General features: G+C 35.6%; 1 protein-coding gene across 2 annotated transcripts in view; it reads right to left on the bottom strand.

Annotated features, from left to right (window-relative positions):
- Positions 1–4,390: 4,390 nt before the first annotated feature.
- The window catches only part of Tsp74F (Tetraspanin 74F), a 46,079-nt gene continuing 26,727 nt past the window's right edge, over positions 4,391–23,742 (bottom strand). For both annotated transcript variants that reach the window (XM_075305260.1, XM_075305259.1), the window contains exons 3-7: positions 9,529–9,615; positions 9,268–9,459; positions 9,106–9,201; positions 5,488–5,784; positions 4,391–5,413 (exon numbers count right to left, since the gene is read on the bottom strand). In XM_075305260.1, the coding sequence (XP_075161375.1) occupies positions 5,366–5,413; positions 5,488–5,784; positions 9,106–9,201; positions 9,268–9,459; positions 9,529–9,606 (711 nt within the window). In that variant the 5' untranslated portion in view covers positions 9,607–9,615 and the 3' untranslated portion in view covers positions 4,391–5,365. The remainder of the gene's footprint in view (positions 5,414–5,487; positions 5,785–9,105; positions 9,202–9,267; positions 9,460–9,528; positions 9,616–23,742) is intronic.

Raw genomic sequence — 23,742 nt, 5'->3', positions numbered from 1 at the left:
ATTTTCTATAGAAATAAAATGTTGGCAAAATTTTCTATAGAAATAAAATGTTGACAAAATTTTCTATAGAAATAAAATTTTGACAAAATTTTCTATAAAAATAAAATTTTGACAAAATTTTCTATAGTAATAAAATTTTTACAAAATTTTCTATAGAAATAAAATTTTGGTAGATTATTTTTGGGGATCGGCTATATATAACTATATACCTATATGGACCAATTTTGGCATGGTTGTTAGCGGCCATATACCAGCGCACTGTACCAAATTTCACCACGTACCAAATTTCAACCGGATCAGATGAATATTGCTCCTCCAATAGCTCCGGAGGTCAAATCTGGACATCGGTTTATATGGGGGCTATATATAATTATGGACCGATATGGACCAATTTTAGCATGGTTGTTAGAGACCATATAAAGGGTGATTTGTTAAGAGCTTGATAACTTTTTTTAAAAAAAAACGCATAAAATTTGCAAAATCTCATCGGTTCTTTATTTGAAACGTTAGATTGGTCCATGACATTTACTTTTTGAAGATAATTTCATTTAAATGTTGACCGCGGCTGCGTCTTAGGTGGTCCATTCGGAAAGTCCAATTTTGGGCAACTTTTTCGAGCATTTCGGCAAGAATAGCCCGAATTTCTTCGGAAATGTTGTCTTCCAAAGCTGGAATAGTTGCTGGCTTATTTCTGTAGACTTTAGACTTGACGTAGCCCCACAAAAAATAGTCTAAAGGCGTCAAATCGCATGATCTTGGTGGCCAACTTACCGGTCCATTTCTTGAGATGAATTGTTCTCCGAAGTTTTCCCTCAAAATGGCCATAGAATCGCGAGCTGTGTGGCATGTAGCGCCATCTTGTTGAAACCACATGTCAACCAAGTTCAGTTCTTCCATTTTTGGCAACAAAAAGTTTGTTAGCATCGAACGATAGCGATCGCCATTCACCGTAACGTTGCGTCCAACAGCATCTTTGAAAAAATACGGTCCAATGATTCCACCAGCGTACAAACCACACCAAACAGTGCATTTTTCGGGATGCATGGGCAGTTCTTGAACGGCTTCTGGTTGCTCTTCACTCCAAATGCGGCAATTTTGCTTATTTACGTAGCCATTCAACCAGAAATGAGCCTCATCGCTGAACAAAATTTGTCGATAAAAAAGCGGATTTTCTGCCACTGATTTTGGTAATAAAATTCAATGATTTGCAAGCGTTGCTCGTTAGTAAGTCTATTCATGATGAAATGTCAAAGCATACTGAGCATCTTTCTCTTTGACACCATGTCTGAAATCCCACGTGATCTGTCAAATACTAATGCATGAAAATCCTAACCTCAAAAGAATCACCGTTTACTAACACCATGTACGCTCAGATAACTGACTTCTATGTCGAATCTGTATCAAATTGTTACCACGGTTGGATTTAGCGAATGTTAATCGTTCGTAGAGATATGGTGGTTCCTTTGTGTGTATAATCTTTTGGAGGTATATCAGAGTTCTGAGTTGAACGTATTTGTCAAACGGGATACCAAAAATTTTGTTCGCAAAAATTGTCACACTATCGTAACGTTTCAATCCGAAGACATAACGGGCAATATTGTTGAACGTGGTTGTTAGTCTTTTTAAGTCAGTGGTGTGACATCCAGAGAAAAGTTTACAGCAAAATAACAAAGTAGGCAGAACATAGGATTTGGCCAACAGCAGTCTTATACGAAATGGTGTAAACGATTGAGTATACCAAAGATTACGCAACATACTGTATATTTTACCGCAGCTAGCATTAATATGATCAGACCAAGTTAAATTCTCATTGAAAGTTACTCCAAGATTCTTCACTTTCTTGACAAGTTCTATTTGGCAGTTACCCAGAAATATGTTAACATTCCCCACAGTTTTGGACTTCTTATGAAGCAGAATTGCCTTCGATTTATTGGGGTTTAGAGCCAGACCATTGCCATTCGCCCAATCCAGGATCCTGTTGAGATCATTGTTAACATTCATTACACACCTATCGATTGTATCAGTAGTGGCAGATGTGTATAGCTGGACATCATCAGCATACATTCTTATGTTGGTATGTTCAAGCTGGTTCGGTAAATCATTCGAGTACATCGTATATAGCAAGGGTCCAAGTATGGACCCCTGAGGAACACCCCTTTTTGTTGTCATCTGTGACGATGACGATGACATTGTTGCCAGAAACGGTTAGTTGTTTACTGTCAACAAGTATATACGGCCGTAAATTCGGCCAGGCTGAAGCTTATGTACCCTCCACAATGGATTTCGTAGAAACTTCTACTGAAGACTGTCATCCACAATCGATTTACTTGGGTTGCGATAACTTATGCGGTACCTTTGACAAGGTATCTTAAAACTTCCTAATACCGTAATATATACCACGTAGTCCATACATGGTATATATAAAACTTAAAATGGCCGATTAAATACGTATATAATTAAGTTTGACAAAATTTTCTATAGAAATACGATTTTAACAAAATTTTCTATAGAAATAAAATTTTTACAAAATTTTCAAAAGATTTAAAATTTTGACAACATTCTCTATAGAATTAAAATTTTGACAACATTTTCTACAGAAATAAAATTTTGCCAAAATTTTCTATAGAAATAAAATTTGACAAAATTTTCTATAGGAATAAAATTTCGACAAAATTTTCTATAGAAATAAAATTTTGAAAAAATTTTCTATAGAAATAAAATTTTGCTAGATTATTTTTGCTCGAGTAGCAAGCATGATTATGAACCGATATGGACCAATTTTTGTGTGATTGGGGATAGGCTATATATAACTATAGACCGATATGGACCAATTTTGGCATGGTTATTAGCGGCCATATATTAACACCACGTTGCAAATTTCAACCGGATCGGATGAATTTTGCTCGTCCAAGTGGCTCCGGAGTTCAAATCTGGGGATCGGTTTATATAGGGGCTATATAGAATTATGGACTGATATCGACTAATTTTTGAATGGTTCTTAGAGACTATATACTAATACCATGTACCAAATTTCAGCCGGATCGGATGAAATTTTCTTCTCTTAGAGGATCCGCAAACCAAATCTGGGAATCGGTTTATATGGGGCCTATATATAATTATGGACCGATATGGACCACTTTTTGCATGGTTATTAGCGGCCATATATTAACACCACGTTGCAAATTTCAACCGGATCGGATGAATTTTGCTCGTCCAAGTGGCTCCGGAGTTCAAATCTGGGGATCGGTTTATATAGGGGCTATATATAATTATGGACTGATATGGACTAATTTTTAAATGGTTCTTAGAGACTATATACTAATACCATGTACCAAATTTCAGCCGTATCGGATGAAATTTGCTTCTATTTGAGGCTCCGCAAGCCAAATCTGGGGATCGGTTTATATGGGGGCTATATATAATTATGGACCGATGTGGACCAATTTTTGCATGGTTGTTAGAGACAATATACTAACACCACGTACCAAATTTCAAGCGGATCGGATGAATTTTGCTCCTCTAAGAGGCTCCGGAGTTCAAATCTGGGGATGGGTTTATATGGGGGCTATATATAATTATGGACCGATATGGACCAATTTTTGCATGGTTGTTAAAGATCATATACTTATACCATGTACCAAATTTCAGCCGTATCGGATGAAATTTGCTTCTATTTGAGGCTCCGCAAGCCAAATCTGGGGATCGGTTTATATGGGGGCTATATATAATTATGGACCGATATGGACCAATTTTTGCATGGTTGTTAGAGACCATATACTAACACCACGTACCACATTTCAACCGGATCGGATGAAATTTGCTTCTCTTAGAGCAATCGCAAGCCAAATTTGGGGGTCCATTTATATGGGGGCTATACCTAAAAGTGGACTGATATAGACCAGTTTTTCCATGGTTGTTAGAGACCATATACTAACACCATGTACCGAATTTCAGCCGGATCGGATGAAATTTGCTTCTCTTAGAGCAATCGCAAGCCAAATTTGGGGGTCCGTTTATATGGGGGGCTATACGTAAAAGTGGACCGATATGGCCCATTTGCAATACCATCCGACCTACATCAATAACAACTACTTGTGCCAAGTTTCAAGTCGATAGCTTGTTTCGTTCGGAAGTTAGCGTGATTTCAACAGACGGACGGACATGCTCAGATCGACTCAGAATATATACATTTTATGGGGTCTTGGAGCAATATTTCGATGTGTTACAAACGGAATGACAAAGTTAATATACCCCCATCCTATGGTGGAGGGTATAACAAGTGGATGAGTTTATAATACAAAGTCGGATAGTAGTCGATATAGCCCCCATATGGGACACTGTGCATAGCCCTCGTAACCTCTTGAATGTCCTTAGCAAAATAATGAAATAATTTTCTTTTAGTTCTTAATTTTAAATTTATTTTAATGTATATAGATAATTTTGCTGTCGATACATCTTTATATATTTTTTTTTACAAATAACAATTACACATATAGATACATAAAATTAAATTAAAACTAAAACGAATTTTTTGTGAGGAAAAAATAAACATATGAAAATATTGTATAACAAAAATATAAACAATTTGAACAAACTAGAAACGAGTTGTGCTAATGATTTATTAAAATATATATATATTGTTTTGTAAAATTATATGCTAAGTAAAAAGATTTAAATTTTATAACAAGAGAAAAAACGAACAAACAAACACATACGAAAGAGGAGGAATAGAGAAAATAATTTTAATTGTTTAATAATAGTTTCAGTTCAGAGTAGAAAGGTTATGGTTGTAGGAAGTCCTATGAACAATGTTGCTAAATAAAAATAAAATCCTCATAAAGTTTAATACTTTTAAAATATTGTATAAAAACATGCCTTAGCTATTACAGAAATTAAACAATACAAATGAGAGAAATTAACAATTGGACAGCATTTATTAATTCAATTATTAATTATTATTATGATTGATTCTTAAAAATAAAACAAACCCTTGATGATAGGACAACATGTAACATATGGGCCATTCAAACACACATATTTGTAGTTCAACTTTTGAGGGGTTTATGTCAAATAAATCCAAATCTAACAATGAAATCAATAGGAGACAAAAAATATACAACAACAAAAATTATGTTTGAACAACCCCTTAAACATCATAACAAAGAATTATTTAGTGGCATATTTAACAAGGTGTGATGCCAGTTATTGGGTAAAATGCTGCCAAATTGTTAATTTGGTTGATATACGAAAATGGAAAATCTTAGCATTATGATGGATCTTCCTTTAAATGTTTTTTAGACATGTTTATGTGACATATCTACCATAAAATTTACACAAAAAGACTGCTTTGGATTATACCCATACACTATTCAATCATATTGAATAGTAGACAAGAAAATATCATGCCAAATATCTGGAAATAATTAGAAGAATAAATTTGAAACAAAATTTCTTATTATTGCTTCTATATAAATAGATGTCACTTACCATTATTATGGCTACTCCTATTGATGTGCCTCCTATAACAGCTGCATGATCTCGGATAAAATTCGATGTTACATATAGACAACCTTGACTATAGAGATTCGTTATAGTTGGAAAAATTGTACACTCTTTACGTTGGCCGCCAAAGATCTCTTGACAACAGGACTCTGGTATGGGGCCAAAACGATTCCAATCATGCCAGGTGTCAACACCACAACATTGAAGACGTTCTTGTGTTTGATCCCAAGCTTGAGTAATATCACGGCGACTACCATACAAAGCCATGGAGGAACGCATTTCCTAAAAGTAAAAAGCAATTAGATTAAAATTAAAAAAGTGGTCAAGAAAGGTGATATTTGAGACTTAAGAGAACTTAAATATATCCTTACTCATTCGGACTAAAATCATGGTTTTATATGAAAGAGTAGGAATCCTTTAAATTTAAACATAAAATGTTTGTATTTAAAGGCCCATAAAGTTTTGGATTTTCACATCCTTATATGTTCCGTTTATTGTAAAGACAAGATACACTGGAAAACGCTGTTTGCAGGCATACGGAACTTCTTGCCGAACGATATAGAGAGGCGGACTATATGGAGACAGAGCGTGTTTATCACGATAAGCTGAAATATATTATACCAAGTATGGAAGACTGGAAGGAAAGGAGGATACCTTTCGGGGCTCTGAATAAGTATACAGATGGATCGGAAATGGACGAGGGAATTGGTAACGGCATTATAATCGCTGTTTATGAGACCGTTATTCAGAAGCGATTTCAACGATATGACGACTGAGCATGTTTATCACGATAATAATACCGAAATACTATATTATAGGAAGTATTGAAGACTTTGAGGAAAGGAGGATATCTTTCGGGACTCTGAATAAGTATACAGATGGATCTAAAATGGACGAAGGAATTGGTAGCGAACTAGGAGAAGTTAGATGGCTATTGCAGATTCTTTCAGGTCGGAAATTTCAGCAATCAGTCAAGCAGCTATAAAGGTCTTGGACAATTCTGACATGAGATCTAAGGTAGTCATCCGCAATAATGAGAAACGAGGAAGTAGATGTACTTGCTAAGGAGGTCGCTCAGTAAACGAATAATGTTCATCGACAGTCAAACAAGTCATGGGCAATTCTGACATAAAGTCCAATGAAGTCACCCGCTGTCGTAGAAAGCTTAGGGTTCTCATTGAACAACATAATGTAACTCTGTGCTGGGTACGTGGGCACTGTGGAGGGCTCTCGTAGAACGAATAATGTCCTTGTGGACGTTTCCCCTCCGTTGTCTTCATATCTCTACAGGATTCGTGTCAAATATGATGAACTATAGAGTTGAGACCTTTAATTGGAATTATAACTGAACATAACAGGTTGGCTGATAAGTCCCCGGTCTGACACATAGATGGCGTCGCTAGTATTAAATGCATATTATTTTTATATAGTACCAACCTTCAAATGATTCGTGTCAAAATTTGACGTCTGTAAGTCAATTAGTTTGTGAGATAGAGCGTCTTTTGTGAAGCAACTTTTGTTATTGTGAAAAAAATTTAAAAAAAGGAATTTCGTTTTTTGATAAAATACTGTTTTCTGAAGGGAAAAAATACGGTGGAAGCAAAAACTTGGCTTGATAATGAGTTTCCGGACTCTGTCCCAGGGAAATCCACAATAATTTATTGGTATGCAAAATTCAAGCGTGGTGAAATGAGCACGGAGGACGGTGAACACAGTGGACGCCCGAAAGAGGTGGTTACCGACGAAAACATCAAAAAAATCCACAAAATGATTTTGAATGACCGTAAAATGAAGTTGATCGAGATAGCAGAGGCCTTAAAGATATCAAAGGAACGTGTTGGTCATATCATTCATCAATATTTGGATATGCGGAAGCTCTGTGCAAAATGGGTGTCGCGCGAGCTCACATTTGACCAAAAGCAACAACATGTTGATGATTCTGAGCGGTGTTTGCTGCTGTTAACTTGTAATACACTCGAGTTTTTCCGTCGATATGTGACAATGGATGAAACATGGCTCCATTAGTACCCTCCTGAGTCCAATCGACAGTCGGCTGAGTGGACAGCGACCGGTGAACCGTCTCCGAAGCGTGGAAAGACTCAAAAGAAAGACGCTGGCAAAGTAATGGCCTCTGTTTTTTGGGATGCGCATGGAATAATTTTGATTATCTCGATTATCTTGAGAAGGTAAAAACCATCAACAGTGACTATTATATAGCGTTATTGGAGCGTTTGAAGGTCGAAATCTCGGAAAAACGGCCCCATATGAAGAAGAAAAAAGTATTGTTCCACCAAGACAACGCACCGCGCCACAAGTCATTGAGAACGATGCCAAAAATTCATGAATTGGGCTTCGAATTGCTTCCCCACCCACCGTATTCTCCAGATCTGGCCTCCAGCGACTTTTTCTTGTTCTCAGACCTCAAAAGGATGCTCGCAGGGAAAAAATTTGGCTGCAATGAAGAGGTGATCACCGAAACTGAGGCCTATTTTGAGGCAAAATCGAAGGATTACTACCAAAATGGTATCAAAAAATTGGAAGGTCGTTATAATCATTGTATCGCTCTTGAAGGGAACTATGTTGAATAATAAAAACGAATTTTGACAAAAAAAACTGTGTTTGTCTTTGTTAGACCGGGGACTTATTAGCCAACCTGTTATTTCAGCAACTCGCCACCTCTCTTATTGCTAATATTTCAGCCTGATTAGGTAATCTTTTCGCTATTCGATGTTCCAGGTCTTTAGAATATACTTCGAAACCTACTTGTCCATCCAATTTGGAGTCATCAGTGTAGAAATCTATATAACGTTTATTCCCCGGGGTTTGTGTGCACAAAGCCTCACTGTTGGGAATTAGAGTTTCAAACTTTATGTCGAAAATTGCTTTCGCCAGAGTGTAATCCACTGTGTTTGGCACATCTGGCATTATGATAAGTTACGAAAAACTCGTACCACTTTCTGTGCCAGTGTCCAGCATTATCCTTTAGAAGAAACAAGATACTGGGTTCCGAAAAAATATAGATTTGGGAACATCTGCTCCTTGATACGATTCCCCATAATGTTCTTGTCAATCTTCGTATACTTTTGGTAAATCGGTAACATCTCCGAACATTATCTGCAATATCCTCTGAAGGTTCATCTAATTCCATGTTTCAGTCCATTCTCCCATTCTTTCTTACTATTGTCACCTTCAAAGTTGATTTGTATATCTACTGGTGGACTGATAGTCAGTTTTTACAGACACACTTAGTTTACTACATACATTGTGTAAAATTCTCATTTATCAAGGAGCCGAGAGCGATGGGCGTGTATAAATCTGAAAGAAATCACACTGAAATGTCCTCTCAGCAATGCTGCGAGGAAAACAATTGATGTTATTGGGTTGAAATTGGGATTGAACCGAGAAGACAATATTAACCGCGCTATACCGCAAGAACTCTCTAACAGCCATTGTTCCGCTTATAAAAAAAGTCGACCGTTGGGAACGTATATTAATCGAATGAGGGGGTCATTGTCTTTACGGAGGCCTTCTGGCAGGCCTTGAGAAATGGTGATATGAATTTCCTTTCCTTCCCATTTATTTTATGTTCGCTTATACACATACCTGTCTCATGGTTTGTTGAACTCTTTCACGAAATACATATCCCAAAATGCCTCCAATTAGCATTGTCACAAATACCAGAGCCACCATAATAAAATACTGCAATGTAAAATGGGAATTTGTTACACAAGAATAAGACCATAAAATTTTCCAAGACCAACTTACCGTTAATAGCAAACATTTGACCTCTTTGCCTGCACCCACACAACCCAAAAACGATAGCAGACAAATGGCCACAGATGTCACAAGCAAAACATAGACAGCACCCGAAAATAGATTTGTTCCCAACAATTCATTCATGAAACTACGATCAACTAAGGTCCACAAACTTAAACAAAACACAGTGGCGCCACCAACCTGTAGAAATTAAAAAAGAGATATTAAACTAATTCGTTGTTTGATTTTGTTAAAGTTTCATAAACTTACAAAAATTACAAAATTCGCCACAAACAAACTGTATTTAACGAACTGACCACAGCAGTCCATTCTCGAACTGAAACCCATACTTTCTTCCTATAAAAATATAAAAGAAGAAATTATAAAATAGTTAAAATTTATAGGAAATAATTTGTTAAAAAATCACTCAAAATGTGCACTTTATCAAATTTCGAAAAATCTAACAATCGGAGAAAATTATCAAAAATTTTAAAAAGCTATAAACTCAACAAATCATTTTTTTTCCAAATTTTGAAATTTGAAGCGAAAAATTGGCTTTTTTGATTCTGATTACAAATCCTAGAAAAAATCCGAGTCAAATACAAAAGGCGTTACGCTCACGGCACTTCTAAGATATTATTCGCTTTCAATAACCCTTTCATATTTAATTTTTTTTTTGTGGAATAATGTTGCCACACTATAAAAATTATCCATATATCAGACAATTTATGCCATCGATGACTCATTTTTATACCCTCCACCCTAGGATGGGGGTTTAGGATTAACTCATTCCGTTTGTAACACATCGCAATATTGCTCTAGGTTAGGTTAGGTTAGGTGGCAGCCCGATGTATCAGGCTCACTTAGACTATTCAGTCCATTGTGATACCACAGTGGTGAACTTCTCTCTTATCACTGAGTGCTGCCCGATTCCATGTTAAGCTCAATGATAAGGGACCTCCTTTTTATAGCCGAGTCCGAACGGCGTTCCACATTGCAGTGAAACCACTTAGAGAAGCTTTGAAACCCTCAGAAATGTCACCAGCATTACTGAGGTGGGATAATCCACCGCTGAAAAACTTTTTGGTGTTCGGTCGAAGCAGGGATCGAACCCACGACCTTGTGTATGCAAGGCGGGCATGCTAACCATTGCACCACGGTGGCTCTAATATTGCTCTAAGACCCCATAAAGTATATATATTCTGGGTCGTGGTGAAATTCTGAGTCGATCTAAGCATGTCCGTCGGTCCGTCTGTTGTAATCACGCTAACTTCCGAACGAAACAAGCTATCGACTTGAAACTTTGCACAAGTAGTTGTTATTGATGTAGGTCAGATGGTATCGCAAATGGGCCATATCGGTCCACTTTTACGTATAGCCCCTCAAAGAGTAGCACATTTCATCCAATCTGGCTGAAATTTGGTACATGGTATTAGTATATCGTCTCTAACAATCATGCAAAAATTGGTCCATACACAGAAAAAAAATTCCGTAGTTAAACTAACGCCAAATTTAACTAATTTTTATTGCAAAAAAATTATTTGTTTGTAGTCCAATGAAATTTTCGTTTTTTAAAGTACGTCTCAAACATTTTATGAACTAAACGCGAGTATAAAGTTCAATGACCGTACACACAAGTTCATTTTTAATTAAAACAAATCAACATTTTCGTACGATTCCCAAAAATAGTAAGAATGAACTACTGTATGGTTAAAATGGTCATGATTTGGCGCCAATGATTTTCTTATTTACTTTTAGTTAATTTTTTCTTCAATAAGAGGGAGTAATTTCGAGAACAACAGTTAAAAAGTACAATAGGGTACTAAATTTTCCTGGTTTTAACAACACTTCGTGAAAATCTCAAAACATGGAGTACAAAATAGTTCAATTTTCGCGCGATGTAGTTCATTCCCCCATATAAACCGATCCCTAGATTTGACCATCGGGGCCCCTTAGAGGAGCAAAATTCATCCGATCCGGCTGAAATTTGGTACATGGTGGTGGTATATATTCTTTAACAACCATTCAAAAATTGGTCCATATCGGTTCATAATTATATATAGCCCCCATATAAACCGATCCCTAGATTTGACTCCCGGAGCCTTTTGCAGGAGCAAAATTCATCCGATCCGGTTGAAATTTGGTACATTGTGTTGGTATATGTACTTTAACAACCATGCAAAAATTGGTCCATATCGGTCTATAATTCTATATAGCGCCCAATAAACCGATCCCCAGATTTGGTTTGCGGATCCTCTAAGAGAAGCAAATTTCATCCGATCCGGCTGAAATTTGGTACATGGTATTAGTATATCGTCTCTAACAACCATGGAAAAATTGTCCATATCGGTCCATAATTATATATAGCCCCCATATAAACCGATCCCCAGATTTGATTTCCGGAGCCTTTTGCAGGAGCAAAATTCATCCGATCCAGCTGAAATTTGGTATATGGTGTTGGTATATGTTCTTTAACAACCACGCAAAAATTGGTCCATATCGGTCCATAATTGGTCCATATCGGTCCATAATTGGTCCATATCGGTCCATAATTATATATAGATAAACCAATCCCTAGATTTGACCTCCGGAGCCTTTTGCAAGATCAAAATTCATACGATCCGGTTGAAATTTGGAACGTGGTGTTAATGTGTGGTCTCTAACAAACAAGCAAGAATTGGTCCATATCGGTCCATAAGTATATATAGCCCCCATATAAATCGATCCCCAGATTTGACCTCCGGAACTCTTAGAGGAGCAAAATTCATCCGATTCGGTTGAAATTTGGTACGTGGTGTTAGTATATGGTCTCTAATAACCATGCACAAATTGGTCCATATTGGTCCATAATTATACATGGGGTCTATAAAACCGTTCCCCAGATTTGATCTCCGGAGCCTCTTGGAGGAGCAAAATTCATCCGATCTGGTTGAAATTTGGAACGTGGTGTTAGTATATGGCCGCTAATAACCATGTCAAAATTGATCCATATCGGTCTATAGTTATATATAGCCGATCCCCAATCACACAAAAATTTTTCCATATCTGTTCATAATCATGGTTGCCACTCGAGCCAAAAATAATCTACCAAAATTTTATTTCTATAGAAAATTTTGTCAAAATTTTATTCCTATTGAAAATTTTGTCAAATTTTATTTCTACACGCAAAAAAATAATTCTTTCCTCCCAAACGAAATTTTTGACAAACAAAGTTCGTTTCTCATTTGCTTTTCGTTAAAAGTAATTGTATTTTGAAGAAAAGTGTAACTTTTTGTGATAAACGTTTATTCTTTTCCAGGATGTAAAAACAATTTCAAAAGACTAACGCAAAAAAAAAATTGTTTGGCTAATTGCATTTTCCCTCATTTATTTAACAGAAAAATACATTTAGTTGGGCACCGTGGAGCAGTGGTTGCTACGTCCGACTTACATGCCAAGGGTCGTGGGTTTGATCCCTGCTTCGACCAAATTTTTTTTTGTTTACATATATTCCAGATATGGTCGGAAGATTCCCAAAAAAATGTTCAACATTACATTCTACTATATTAAATTTTTACTATGAACTGTAAAATGTGTCTTATTAAAAACCTAAAGTCAGAATAGAACAGTGTTTGATATAAACGAAATGGACTGTGTTGTTGGTTCAAAAATAACTTTTTTATTGAAAAAAAAAAAATTGTAACAAAGGAATATTTTTGGTGATAAAAGTGTATACTTTTCGAAGCAATTCAAAAAACTCTAACAAAATAAAAACGTTTTCGGTACACGTTTTCCAAACGTTTCGAGGTTTTTTAGTTCTTAGCACCTTTTTCTGTAATATAATGTAGAAGAAATTTTTCGATTTTATAAATTTTTTAAATTTCACCTTTCGCCTGGACGGAGAGAGAATCGAACCGCAGACCATGCAATTTGTACGCCAGCACAGTATCCACTGAGCTACGTAGCTGTTATTGTCATCAATAGATAATTATAAGTTATGTTAATATAGTTATATTAATATAGCATAGATTGCGGCGCCCTCGAGCCGATTAAACAAACTTTATTTTACAGAAACACACATTTAGTTGGGCACCATTGAGCAGTGGTTGCTACGTCCGCCTTGCATGCCAAGGGTCGTGGGTTCGAGCCCTGCTTCGATCGAACTTTTTTTTTACATATATTCAGCGTTGCCAGAATTGTTTCACCAAAAACCGCTAGATTTGCCCAAAAAAATAGCTAAAAAAAGCTAAAAAATGCTAAAAAATAGCTAGAAAAAAAGCTAAATTTTTTTGTATCAAAAGTCACATTTTTGATTGAAATTTAACAAACTTAAAGGCTTTATTTAACTTACAATGCATATTATTTTCATTTGCATTGCATATTAGCTCTGTTTGCGTATTTGATACATTTTGATTACTATCACAAATTTTTTACTGGAAGTCCTTCGTTTTGTGGGAGCTACCTTCCCAACACCTCTATTTTATTTACTTGTTATTTTAAAATATTAAATGATCTAAGCATGCTTTAGATTTGGTAAACAAATGATTTGTCATTTTTTTAAATAAAATTTTAGTTTGGTTTTGAAATTGTGAAAAATTCGAAATACATTATTTTTATTTAAATTGTAGAAAATACCTATAGTTTACATTTCCCAGTAAAAACATTTTCCTTTTCTTCATGAGCTATCAAAGTGCTTTAAAAACGTGCTAACGCCAACTTAAATTTCCAAATTCAGACTCGACTTCAAGTAGAAATTATTGTATATATACGTTTTTAAAATAAAGTGTTGAAAAACATCTTCTATTTTTGATTAATTCTTCCTTCTTTCATGAAAACATACCCATTTTTAAGTTGAATCACTTAATTATAAGGACAAAACGACTTTATCGTCTTTTGGACAAGGAAAAGAGTTTATATAAAAGAAATTCACAAATGCTATTATAACCAAAATTCGCGTTCGTATTTTAAGGAAATGAAATCTATGGCCTCACGACAATATTTTTTCAGTGCACAAAGCTATTCACATCTACTATTTTAATTTAGTAATATCGTAATAACTTTAGAATATTATAATAACATAAAAATGATAAACGATTCAAATGATAATATTCCCAATAATTTACTGACAGTTTATCTAACAAATTTGTATGGTAATAGTAGATTTAAAGTTTACGATAACTTTTATGTATATAATGAAAAAACTTTACAACAAGGTGTATTTGCTACAAAAATGCCCGCATAATGGCTGGACTCATTATCAATGTTTCAACTGAGCTTTGAAATATGTGGAAACCCTTATACTTCCAGCAAGGCTTAGATAAAAACGCCGATTTATCCATATTTCAATAGAAACATGTCGAAAATAAAAAAAGCCAAAAATAGCTAAAAGGGTCATGAAAAAAAGCCAGAAAAAAAGCTAAAAGCTAAATGCATTTTTTTCCCGCTAAACGTCTTCAAAAAAAGCCAAATCTAGCGGGAAAAAAGCTAAATTGGCAACGCTGCATATATTCCAGATATGTTCGGAAAATTCCGAAAAGATGTTCAACATTACATACTACTGTATTAAATTTTTACTATGAACTGTAAAATGTGTCTTATTAAAGATTTAAAGTTAGAAAAGAACAGTGCTTGATATAAACGAAATGTACTGTGTTATTGGTTCAAAAATATTTTATTTTTATTGAAAAAATAAAAATTTTGCAACAAACGAATTTTTTTGGTGATAAAAGTTTAAAATTTTCGAAGAAATTCAAAAAACTCTAACAAAAGAAAAAGTACAAGTTTTCCAAACGTTTTTTTATTCTTTGCGTGTAGCTCTTACATAATTATATTTCCCGATTTTAGGATTTATTACACACACTAATAGAACGATTGCCTCCTTTAATAGACTCAATATTAGTAACATACTAAATCTGTAGGTTCAGAACCATCTGTAGCTCCTAATATTAGACATTTCTGTTCAGATTGTGATATAACTCCCATGTACCTCTTAATATTCTTAAATATGGAGATACGGTTTATTTATATTTACTAATTCAGTAGGTGTGGTTTACGGTATGATATAATCGGCCCCGCCCGACTTTCTACTTTACTCGCTTGTTTTTTAATTCCATTGGTCCTAGATTCGAAGCTAGATAGGTCCCTAAAAATGTCTTTATTTTAAAAAGTCAAAATCTGTGGTTCTCTATTTACATTACATGACCATCCTCTGTGTATTCTGAAATCATCAAGAATTTTTGTATTGCAATATCGCTGATACGACCCTTTCGAGCAAACTAATAAAGAACAGCAACAAATTCTCAAATTATTACCACCACAATATTCACGTGACGGCAGTAGGAAAATCTAAGCAAGTTTTTTGTTTTCAGTTTATAGAAGCAAATGATTTACTATATGTCATTAACAAAAACGATTGTTAATGATTTTACAATTCCGCTATCACAGAAAACAAATTCGATATTTCAAACCAAATTATGGAACACATATATGATTCGTTTGATACCTTCTAATTCATACAATGATTTGACTTCATTGTATATCTGACTTCCCATTCACCTTGTGTTTTTTTTTTTTTTGGTTTTGTTAAGATTCGATTTGCTATTATTTGTAATTCTCGAACCGAAAATTCCCAGCTAACAACAACAGATGCATGACTTATAAATAACAAAATTTGCGCTTGGCATTTAATCGATGAAATACGAGTATGAGATTCACTCAGAAAAAAAAACAAATCATTTGGATCCAATCTTGACTTTCACTTAAATTTTTATCTTAATGTCGAGCCTATAATAATGATTCTTCGATATACATACAATTTTTTTTGAGAAAGTAAACCAACCTTAAATCGACACTCAAAAAAAAAATGAAACCACCGGAAAAGAAAATGTAGGTTACATTTAGAAAATTTTAGCTAAACTGATATCACGCCGATATGACAAAAATAATATTTCTCAACAAATTCAATAAAATATATTATTCATAATTATTCTTTCTCAATTGTTCGAGTTAGAAAAATGTCTTTATCGCCATATGAACACATTTGTGGTAAAATTTTGAAATTCAGAATTATTTTGTAACAAATGTTAATATAATAAATTAATTTTAAAAAAATCCCACATTGAATAATTTTTAGGTAAAACATAATAATTTTAAATGTTTAATTTAAATTGGCATTAGTGCCCTGGAGAGTTGACTGTTTTTTTTAGGGTAGAATTTATAAATTAGAATACCGATCTTATCTAGCGAATTTTCCTTTTACTTTATATATATATATATATATATATATATATATATATATATATATATATATATATATATATATATATATATATATATATATATATATATATATATATATATATATATATATATATATATATATATATATATATGGCACAGATTCGTGTTTTGTTTACAGACAAGTTGGGCTATATCGGTCCAAGTTTTTATATAGTCCCCATATAAACCGACCTCCCGATTGGGGGTCTTGGGCTTTTAAATCCCGTAGCTTTTATCCAATTTGCCTGAAATTGGAAATCTAGAGGTGTGCCGAAAATTGTGCCTATCGGCCCATGTTTTGGTATAGCCCCCATATAGACCGATTTCCGGATTTTGCTTGGGCGTCCAGAAACTGTATTTTTTATCCAATTTGTCTGAAATAGAAAATCTAGAGGTATTTTAGGACCAAAGATTGGTGTGTCCAAAATGGAGTGTATCGCTCCATGGTTTGGTATAGACCCCATATAGACCGATCTCCCGATTTTACTTCTTGGGCGTCTAGAAACTGTAGTTACAACCCGATTTGCCTGAAATTGCAAACCTAGAGGTGTTTTATGACCAGAAATAGATGTGACGAAAATGAGGAGTATCGGTTCATGTTTTGGTATAACCCCCATATAGACCGATCTCCCGATTTTACTTTACTTCGGGGAGTCCAGGTCTTGATATATCTCCCATATAGACCGATCTCCCGATTTTACTTCTTGGGCGTCTAAATACTGTATTTTCTATCCGATTTGCTTGAAATTGAAAATCTAGAGGTATTTTAAGACCACAAATAGGTGTGTAGAAAATGGGCAGTATCGGTCCAAGTTTTGATATATCTCCCATATAAACCGATCCCCCGATTTGGGGTCTTGAGCTTGTAGAAAACGTAGTTTTTATTAGATTTGCCTAAAATTGGAAATCGAGATGTATTTTAGGACCACAAATAGCATCGTTATAAACAGTTTTATCAGGCAATTACACATTATACTTAAATCAATAACATTTACACTTGGTCCAATTGAACATAGTAATTGATGTGTTGTGAATTCAATTACCAGGGAATTTTGATATTTTTGCCAGTTTTTCATTCAACCAATTATTTTCATATTTGACTTAATAAAAATCGTATTTGATATAATTTTTTCAGTCAATTATGTCAATAATTGATTTTTATTTTGCTTCAGTTTTTTCTGTGTAAGACATTGATCGATCGACCGATTTCACATCTTAAGGGTATAGCAAGAGCACTGATCACAAAAATTGCTTGAAACTAAAAGTAAAATTTCCAGATTTTACTCCTCGTTATCATTTAAATAATGACGGTAAAAATCTACGGATTTAAGATTTCAAATCAAGGATTTTTTTTATCAATTACACGATATGTTTATGATTTCCCAAAAATTCAAACAAAATTGGTTCTTATAAATCCAGAATCTGGTCTAGTCTTCATAGGTAGAATCTTTAAATTTATCTTCGAGAAGTGTACTGGTTGAATCCCTTAAATCCTACAAATATGATCACGATACCCGCACCGATGAAGAGTTTTCAAAGGAAACTATTATTCATGGTGGTTGGTATTTAAGATCCCAGCAAAAAAAGCATCGCCAAAAAAGTAATGAAAATGTTCTTTTTGGATCCGGAAGTGGTGCAAAATTGACGCAGAAGCGATGAATTTAACATGGGCTTGTCATAGGACGGAAGTCCTCCATTTAAACAGCCGCTGCACTGAATTTGCATCACTTCTTTAGGTGCATCACTTTCCTAAAATAAAACAAGTATATACGGCCGTAAGTTCGGCCAGTCCGAATCTTATGTACCCTCCACCATGGATTGCGTAGAAACTTCTACGAAGGACAGTCATCCACAATCGAATTACTTGGGTTGTGGTATCTTAAAACTTCGTAACATCGTTTTCTAAATTGTGAGTTAGTTCATACGTGGTACACGCACAGAAAAAACATGTTTGGACATGGTTGCCGCATCCATTTAATGCTTATCTAGAGTAGGTAATTGTCGCGAAAACCATGTATTTTGTCTTTGTAAAAATAATTTTCCAGCGGAGAAAAATATATGTTGCCAATAAGCATTTAAATGGTTCTCAAATGTCGCATGTTCTATTATTTAAATGATAGAATTTGAGATCATTACATGGTCGGGAAAATCATATACCTGACCATTCAATTTTTTTACTTTTTTGCAGAGAAAAAAGTATTTTTATAGGTTACGTATAGACATGTCTAGAACCATTACATGAGCATAAAGACCATGTACATTGTTTTCGTCACCATTTAATTTTTTAACTTGTTTGCAGCGAAAAGAATTTTATAAAAACATTGAGCAGGTAAACACGATTTTCATTTTGAGCGTCAGTCGTGTGTTGATTGTTTCTTGGAATGGACGGAGAATACGGAATTATTGGGTTTTGTGTTAATTTATTTATTCAGAAGTGGCACGTGGTTTTATGTGAACACAAAAAAGGAAAGTGTAATTGAAAAAATGTACCTGATTTTTGTTATTTGCAGTTACATGATGTCTGCGTTGATACATTTGATGGGCACGAGGTAAATATGGAATGAATACTTAATGTTGAAATTGAACCAAAATAGAGTGTGTAAAAATATATGATGTTTGCTTGCACGACATTATAAATACAAATAAACAATGAATTAGTTTATAAATAAATAAATAAAAACAAATAAATAAAGTTAATTTTGTGTTTTCTTTTTTCAAGTGGCGTCCTTTTTTCGACGACGAAAAAAGTTTTTTCATAAAGATCAAAACATTTTAGGTTGTGACCATGTTCTTTTAACTAGAAGAAAAACATTTTGAATGAATACCATAACATTTTAAATCGTGACCATTCTCTTTTCATTCAAACAAAATTCTTTTTATCAATATAATAATATTTTAGATGAGGAAAATTATATTTTTCTTAGAACCATGTTCACTGAGCCAACATGGTTGCAGGTGAAAATGTTACATGGTCGCCGCAAAAATAGCTCCTATCATATTATTTTGCTCTTCGAATATGATTGTGACAATCATGTTTCTTCTCTGCGTGTAGAGAGCCAAAATTGAAATATGGGGGGTCGCTTATATGGGGGTTATATTATTTTTTGGTTGGTTTTTCGACAATCACTCTTGGATTCTCATTCGCCCAAATGCGGCAATTCTGTTTATTGACGAATCCACTGAGGTGAAAATGTGCCTCATCACTGAAGATGATTTTCTTTTGATTTGAACGCCCGTTTTCATAATAAGTCTGGATAACTTTAACACATTGTTGGATTGTGTATCTCTCCATGGTTCAAATTGAGTAAGTCTGAAATAGAGAAATGTCAAATAAAATTCGGAAAAAAACTTGGCGTTTAGGCGTGGTTCACATTCAACATCGGTCCTTACAATTTAACCACCCTTTACTTGCCGATGGCCAAATGCAAATATTTGGTATTTTCGGTCTATAGAGGACGTGATAGGGAGATGCCTCCATGTGCCGTCAACACCTTACTTGAGGAATCATTGAAAACAAAGACAAAACCCATTATGGGATGCGACGCAAATGCACATCATAGTATATGGCGAAGTGGTAACATTAATACAAGAGGAGAGTCACTCCTAGAGTTTATTTTGAGTACTATTTTGGTAGTTTGCAATAAAGGAGATGCTCCAACCTTCGATACTAAAAACAGGCAAGAGGTTTTGGACGTCACCTTGGCCTCGCAAGAACTGAATGAAATGATATCTGAGTGGCAGGTTTTAAGTGAACATAGCTTCTCGGATCATCGCTACATCAGTTTCAAATTTGATGTTCATACCACCAAGACCATATTTCCGTCAAATTTTAGGAACGCTGATTGGAATAGGTATAGAGAATCGTTCAATATGATGATACCGGGAATACCAGAGACAAATAAGAGCACTGTGCAAGATATCGAACACACAGTGGAGCGGATTAGTAAGGCCTTCAACATATCACTGAAATCTGCATGCCCTAGAGGGAAGCCAAGGGGGAAAAATCGACTGCCATGGTGGTCTACGGAGTTAAGTAATATGAGGAACTCCTGCAGGAAGCTCTTTAACAAAGCAAAGTCCACCACAGCTCCAGAGGATTGGGACGCCTATAAGAAGAATCTGAGAGGATACAAGCGAGAACTAAAAAAGGCTCAGCATAACTCTTGGAATGATTACTGCAGCAGTATTGAGAATACATCCGAGGCTTCCCGACTACGGAAGGTACTAGCATCCACTAACTCCGCTCCAGGTTTCATTAAAACATCGGAGGGAAATTGGAAAACGTCCAGTGAGGAGACGCTGGAGGTACTATTAGACACACATTCTCCTGGAAATCAGACGGTTGAACCAGGTTCTGGCGGTGCCACAGCGGCTCAGTTGTCATTTCCTATCGAGGAAATTGTATTGGAATCTAGAATAAAATGGGCGTTAAAGAGTTTTGGACCATTCAAATCCCCCGGATCCGATGGGATTACTACGGCGGAGTTACAATCAGTTACAATCAGTGACTGACCCCTGGTTGTAGGCGATATATACAGGATGTATCAACTTAGCATATATTCCAGGAAAGTGGAGGGAAACAAAAGTCGTGTTCATACCTAAAGCCTAGTACTAAGATCACGTTTTCGAACGAAAAACTGTTATACTCCATATAAAAAACGTTTGCGCGGAATAAATGCGAAATCTTTGTTTTGAGGATTTTCAAACAGATATTTATACAACCCTGAATTTTTCTCACGAAAAAATAGGCAGATATATTTTTTCGCATAAATAAGTTAACATCCCTGGGTTTGAGACCCTATTTGCGGAGATAGATGAAGATATTCGTTTTTTTCGCAGAAAAGAACTTAGTACTAAGCATAAAGCGGGAAAAGCCTCTCACTCGAGTGCGAAGAATTTCCTACCAATCAGCTTATCCTCATTTCTACTTAAGACTCTGGAGAGGATGATAGATATTTATCTTAGAACTAGCGTCGATTCAAGTTTGCTCTCCAAACGACAGCATGCATACTCGAAGTGCAGGTCTACTGAGACCGCATTACATGAACTAGTCAGTTTTATTGAAAGTTCACTATCTGTCAATGAATATACAATCGTGGCGTTTCTAGACATCGAAGGGGCATTCAATAACGTCCATCCGACCTCGATATTTAATGGACTGACAACTCTGAATGTTGATCCAGGTATACTTAGGCTGTTAGACGAACTTCTAAAGAGGAGACGTTTTTCAGCCACACTAGGACAAGCAAACATGCAATGGTATGTGAACAGAGGTGCTCCCCAAGGAGGAGTTCTATCACATTTTCTATGGAATGTTGCTATAAACAACCTTCTGGTTTCCCTAGAAAGAGAAAGGATAAAACTGGTGGCATACGCAGATGATGTGGCTCTAGCAGTCCGGATGACTGAGAAATGGGCGAAAGAGAATGGTCTTGGGGTAAATCCTGCAAAGACAGAACTTGCAATGTACTGCAAAGATCGCAAAACTCCCACGGTTAAACCCATATCCTTAGGGGGTATTGAAATTCCCTGTGGTGAGTGTGTAAAATACCTTGGCGTTATTTTGGACAGAAAGCGGAACTTTAACCTTAATATTGAGGAAAGGGCGAGAAAAGCCACGGTAGCTTTGTACCCGTGCAAAAAGTCAATAGGAAACAAGTAAGGAAAGTCTAAAGTCGGGCGGGGCCGACTATATTATACCCTGCACCACTCTGTAGATCTAAATTTTCGATACCATATCACATCCGTCAAATGTGTTGGGGGGCTATATATAAAGGTTTGTCCCAAATACATACATTTAAATATCACGCGATCTGGACAGAATTTGATAGACTTCTACAAAATCTATAGACTCAAAATTTAAGTCGGCTAATGCACAAGGGTGGAACACACTATTTCAACCAAATGTGACACGCATAGCTACAATGCTAATTCTACTCCCTGTGCAAAGTTTCAACAAAATCGGAGCAAAAAATTGGCATCTGTGGTCATATGAGTGTAAATCGGGCAAAAGATATATATGGGAGCTATATCTAAATCTGAACCGATTTCAATAAAATTGTGCACATTTGACTATACTACCAATTGTACTCCTAGTGCAAAATTTCAACCAAATTGGGGTAATACTCAGGCTTCTAGGGCCGTATAAGTGCATATCGGGCGAAAGATATATATGGGAGCTATATCTAAATCTGAACCGATTTCTTCCAAAATCAATAGGGTTCTATTTTGACCCAAAACACATACTTGTGCCAAATTCGAAGTCGATTGGCCTTAAATTACTACCTAATCCCTTGGTTACAAAAATGTGTTCACGGACAGACGGACATGGCTATATCGACTCAGGAGCCCACCCTAAGCATTTTTGTCAAAGACACCATGTGTCTATCTCGTCTCCTTCTGGGTGTTGCAAACATATGCACTAACTTATAATACCCTGTTCCACAGTGTGGCGCAGGGTATAAAAAGTGGGGACTAAAACCGAAAATTGAGCATTGGCTATATACGGCAGTGGTTAGACCTATAATGCTACATGGTGTTGTAATCTGGTGGTCGGCACTTCAGCAACCGACAAGTTTGGACAAAGTTCACCGTATGGCGTGCTTGTGTATCTCAGGCGCATTCAGTAAGACAGGAACAAATTCCCTTAATGTCATGTTGCATCTATTGCCTTTAGACATTTTTGCCAAACAGTCAGCTGCAACAACGGCTGTTCGGTTGAGCGAGCTATCGCTGTGGTCGGAAAAAAGGTACGGCCACAGTTCGGTCCTCAAAATAATGTCAGATGTGTCTAACGTAGTGGATTAGACTTTAGCGAAACCACTTTTCGACAAAAAGTTTGAAACTCTAATAATAAACGATATATAGATTTCTACACTGATGGCTTCATATTTGATGGACAAGTGGGTGGAATATACTCCGGAATATTCCAAAGAACTGGAACTTCCAATAGCGAAACGATTGCCCAATCACTGTAGTGTTTTTCAGGCAGAAATACTAGCAATAAGAGAGATGGCGAATTGGCTGAGACAGTCAACTTGCAATAAAATCCTTGGACTCTGTGTTCCTTAACTCAAAAACGGCCATCGACTGCCGCAAATCTCTCAACGAGATGGCTGAGCAGTACAATATCCACCTAATATGGGTGTCTGGCCATAGGAACATACCTGGGAACTGCGAAGAAGATGAGTTAGCAAGGCTAGGAACTACTACCATACATATTCCAGG

The sequence above is a fragment of the Haematobia irritans genome, chromosome 4, assembly GCF_050003625.1.
Source record: "Haematobia irritans isolate KBUSLIRL chromosome 4, ASM5000362v1, whole genome shotgun sequence".
Lineage (NCBI taxonomy): Eukaryota > Metazoa > Arthropoda > Insecta > Diptera > Muscidae > Haematobia > Haematobia irritans.
The sequence above is the reverse complement of the archived record's forward strand: the minus strand, read 5'-3'. Positions and strand labels throughout refer to the sequence as shown.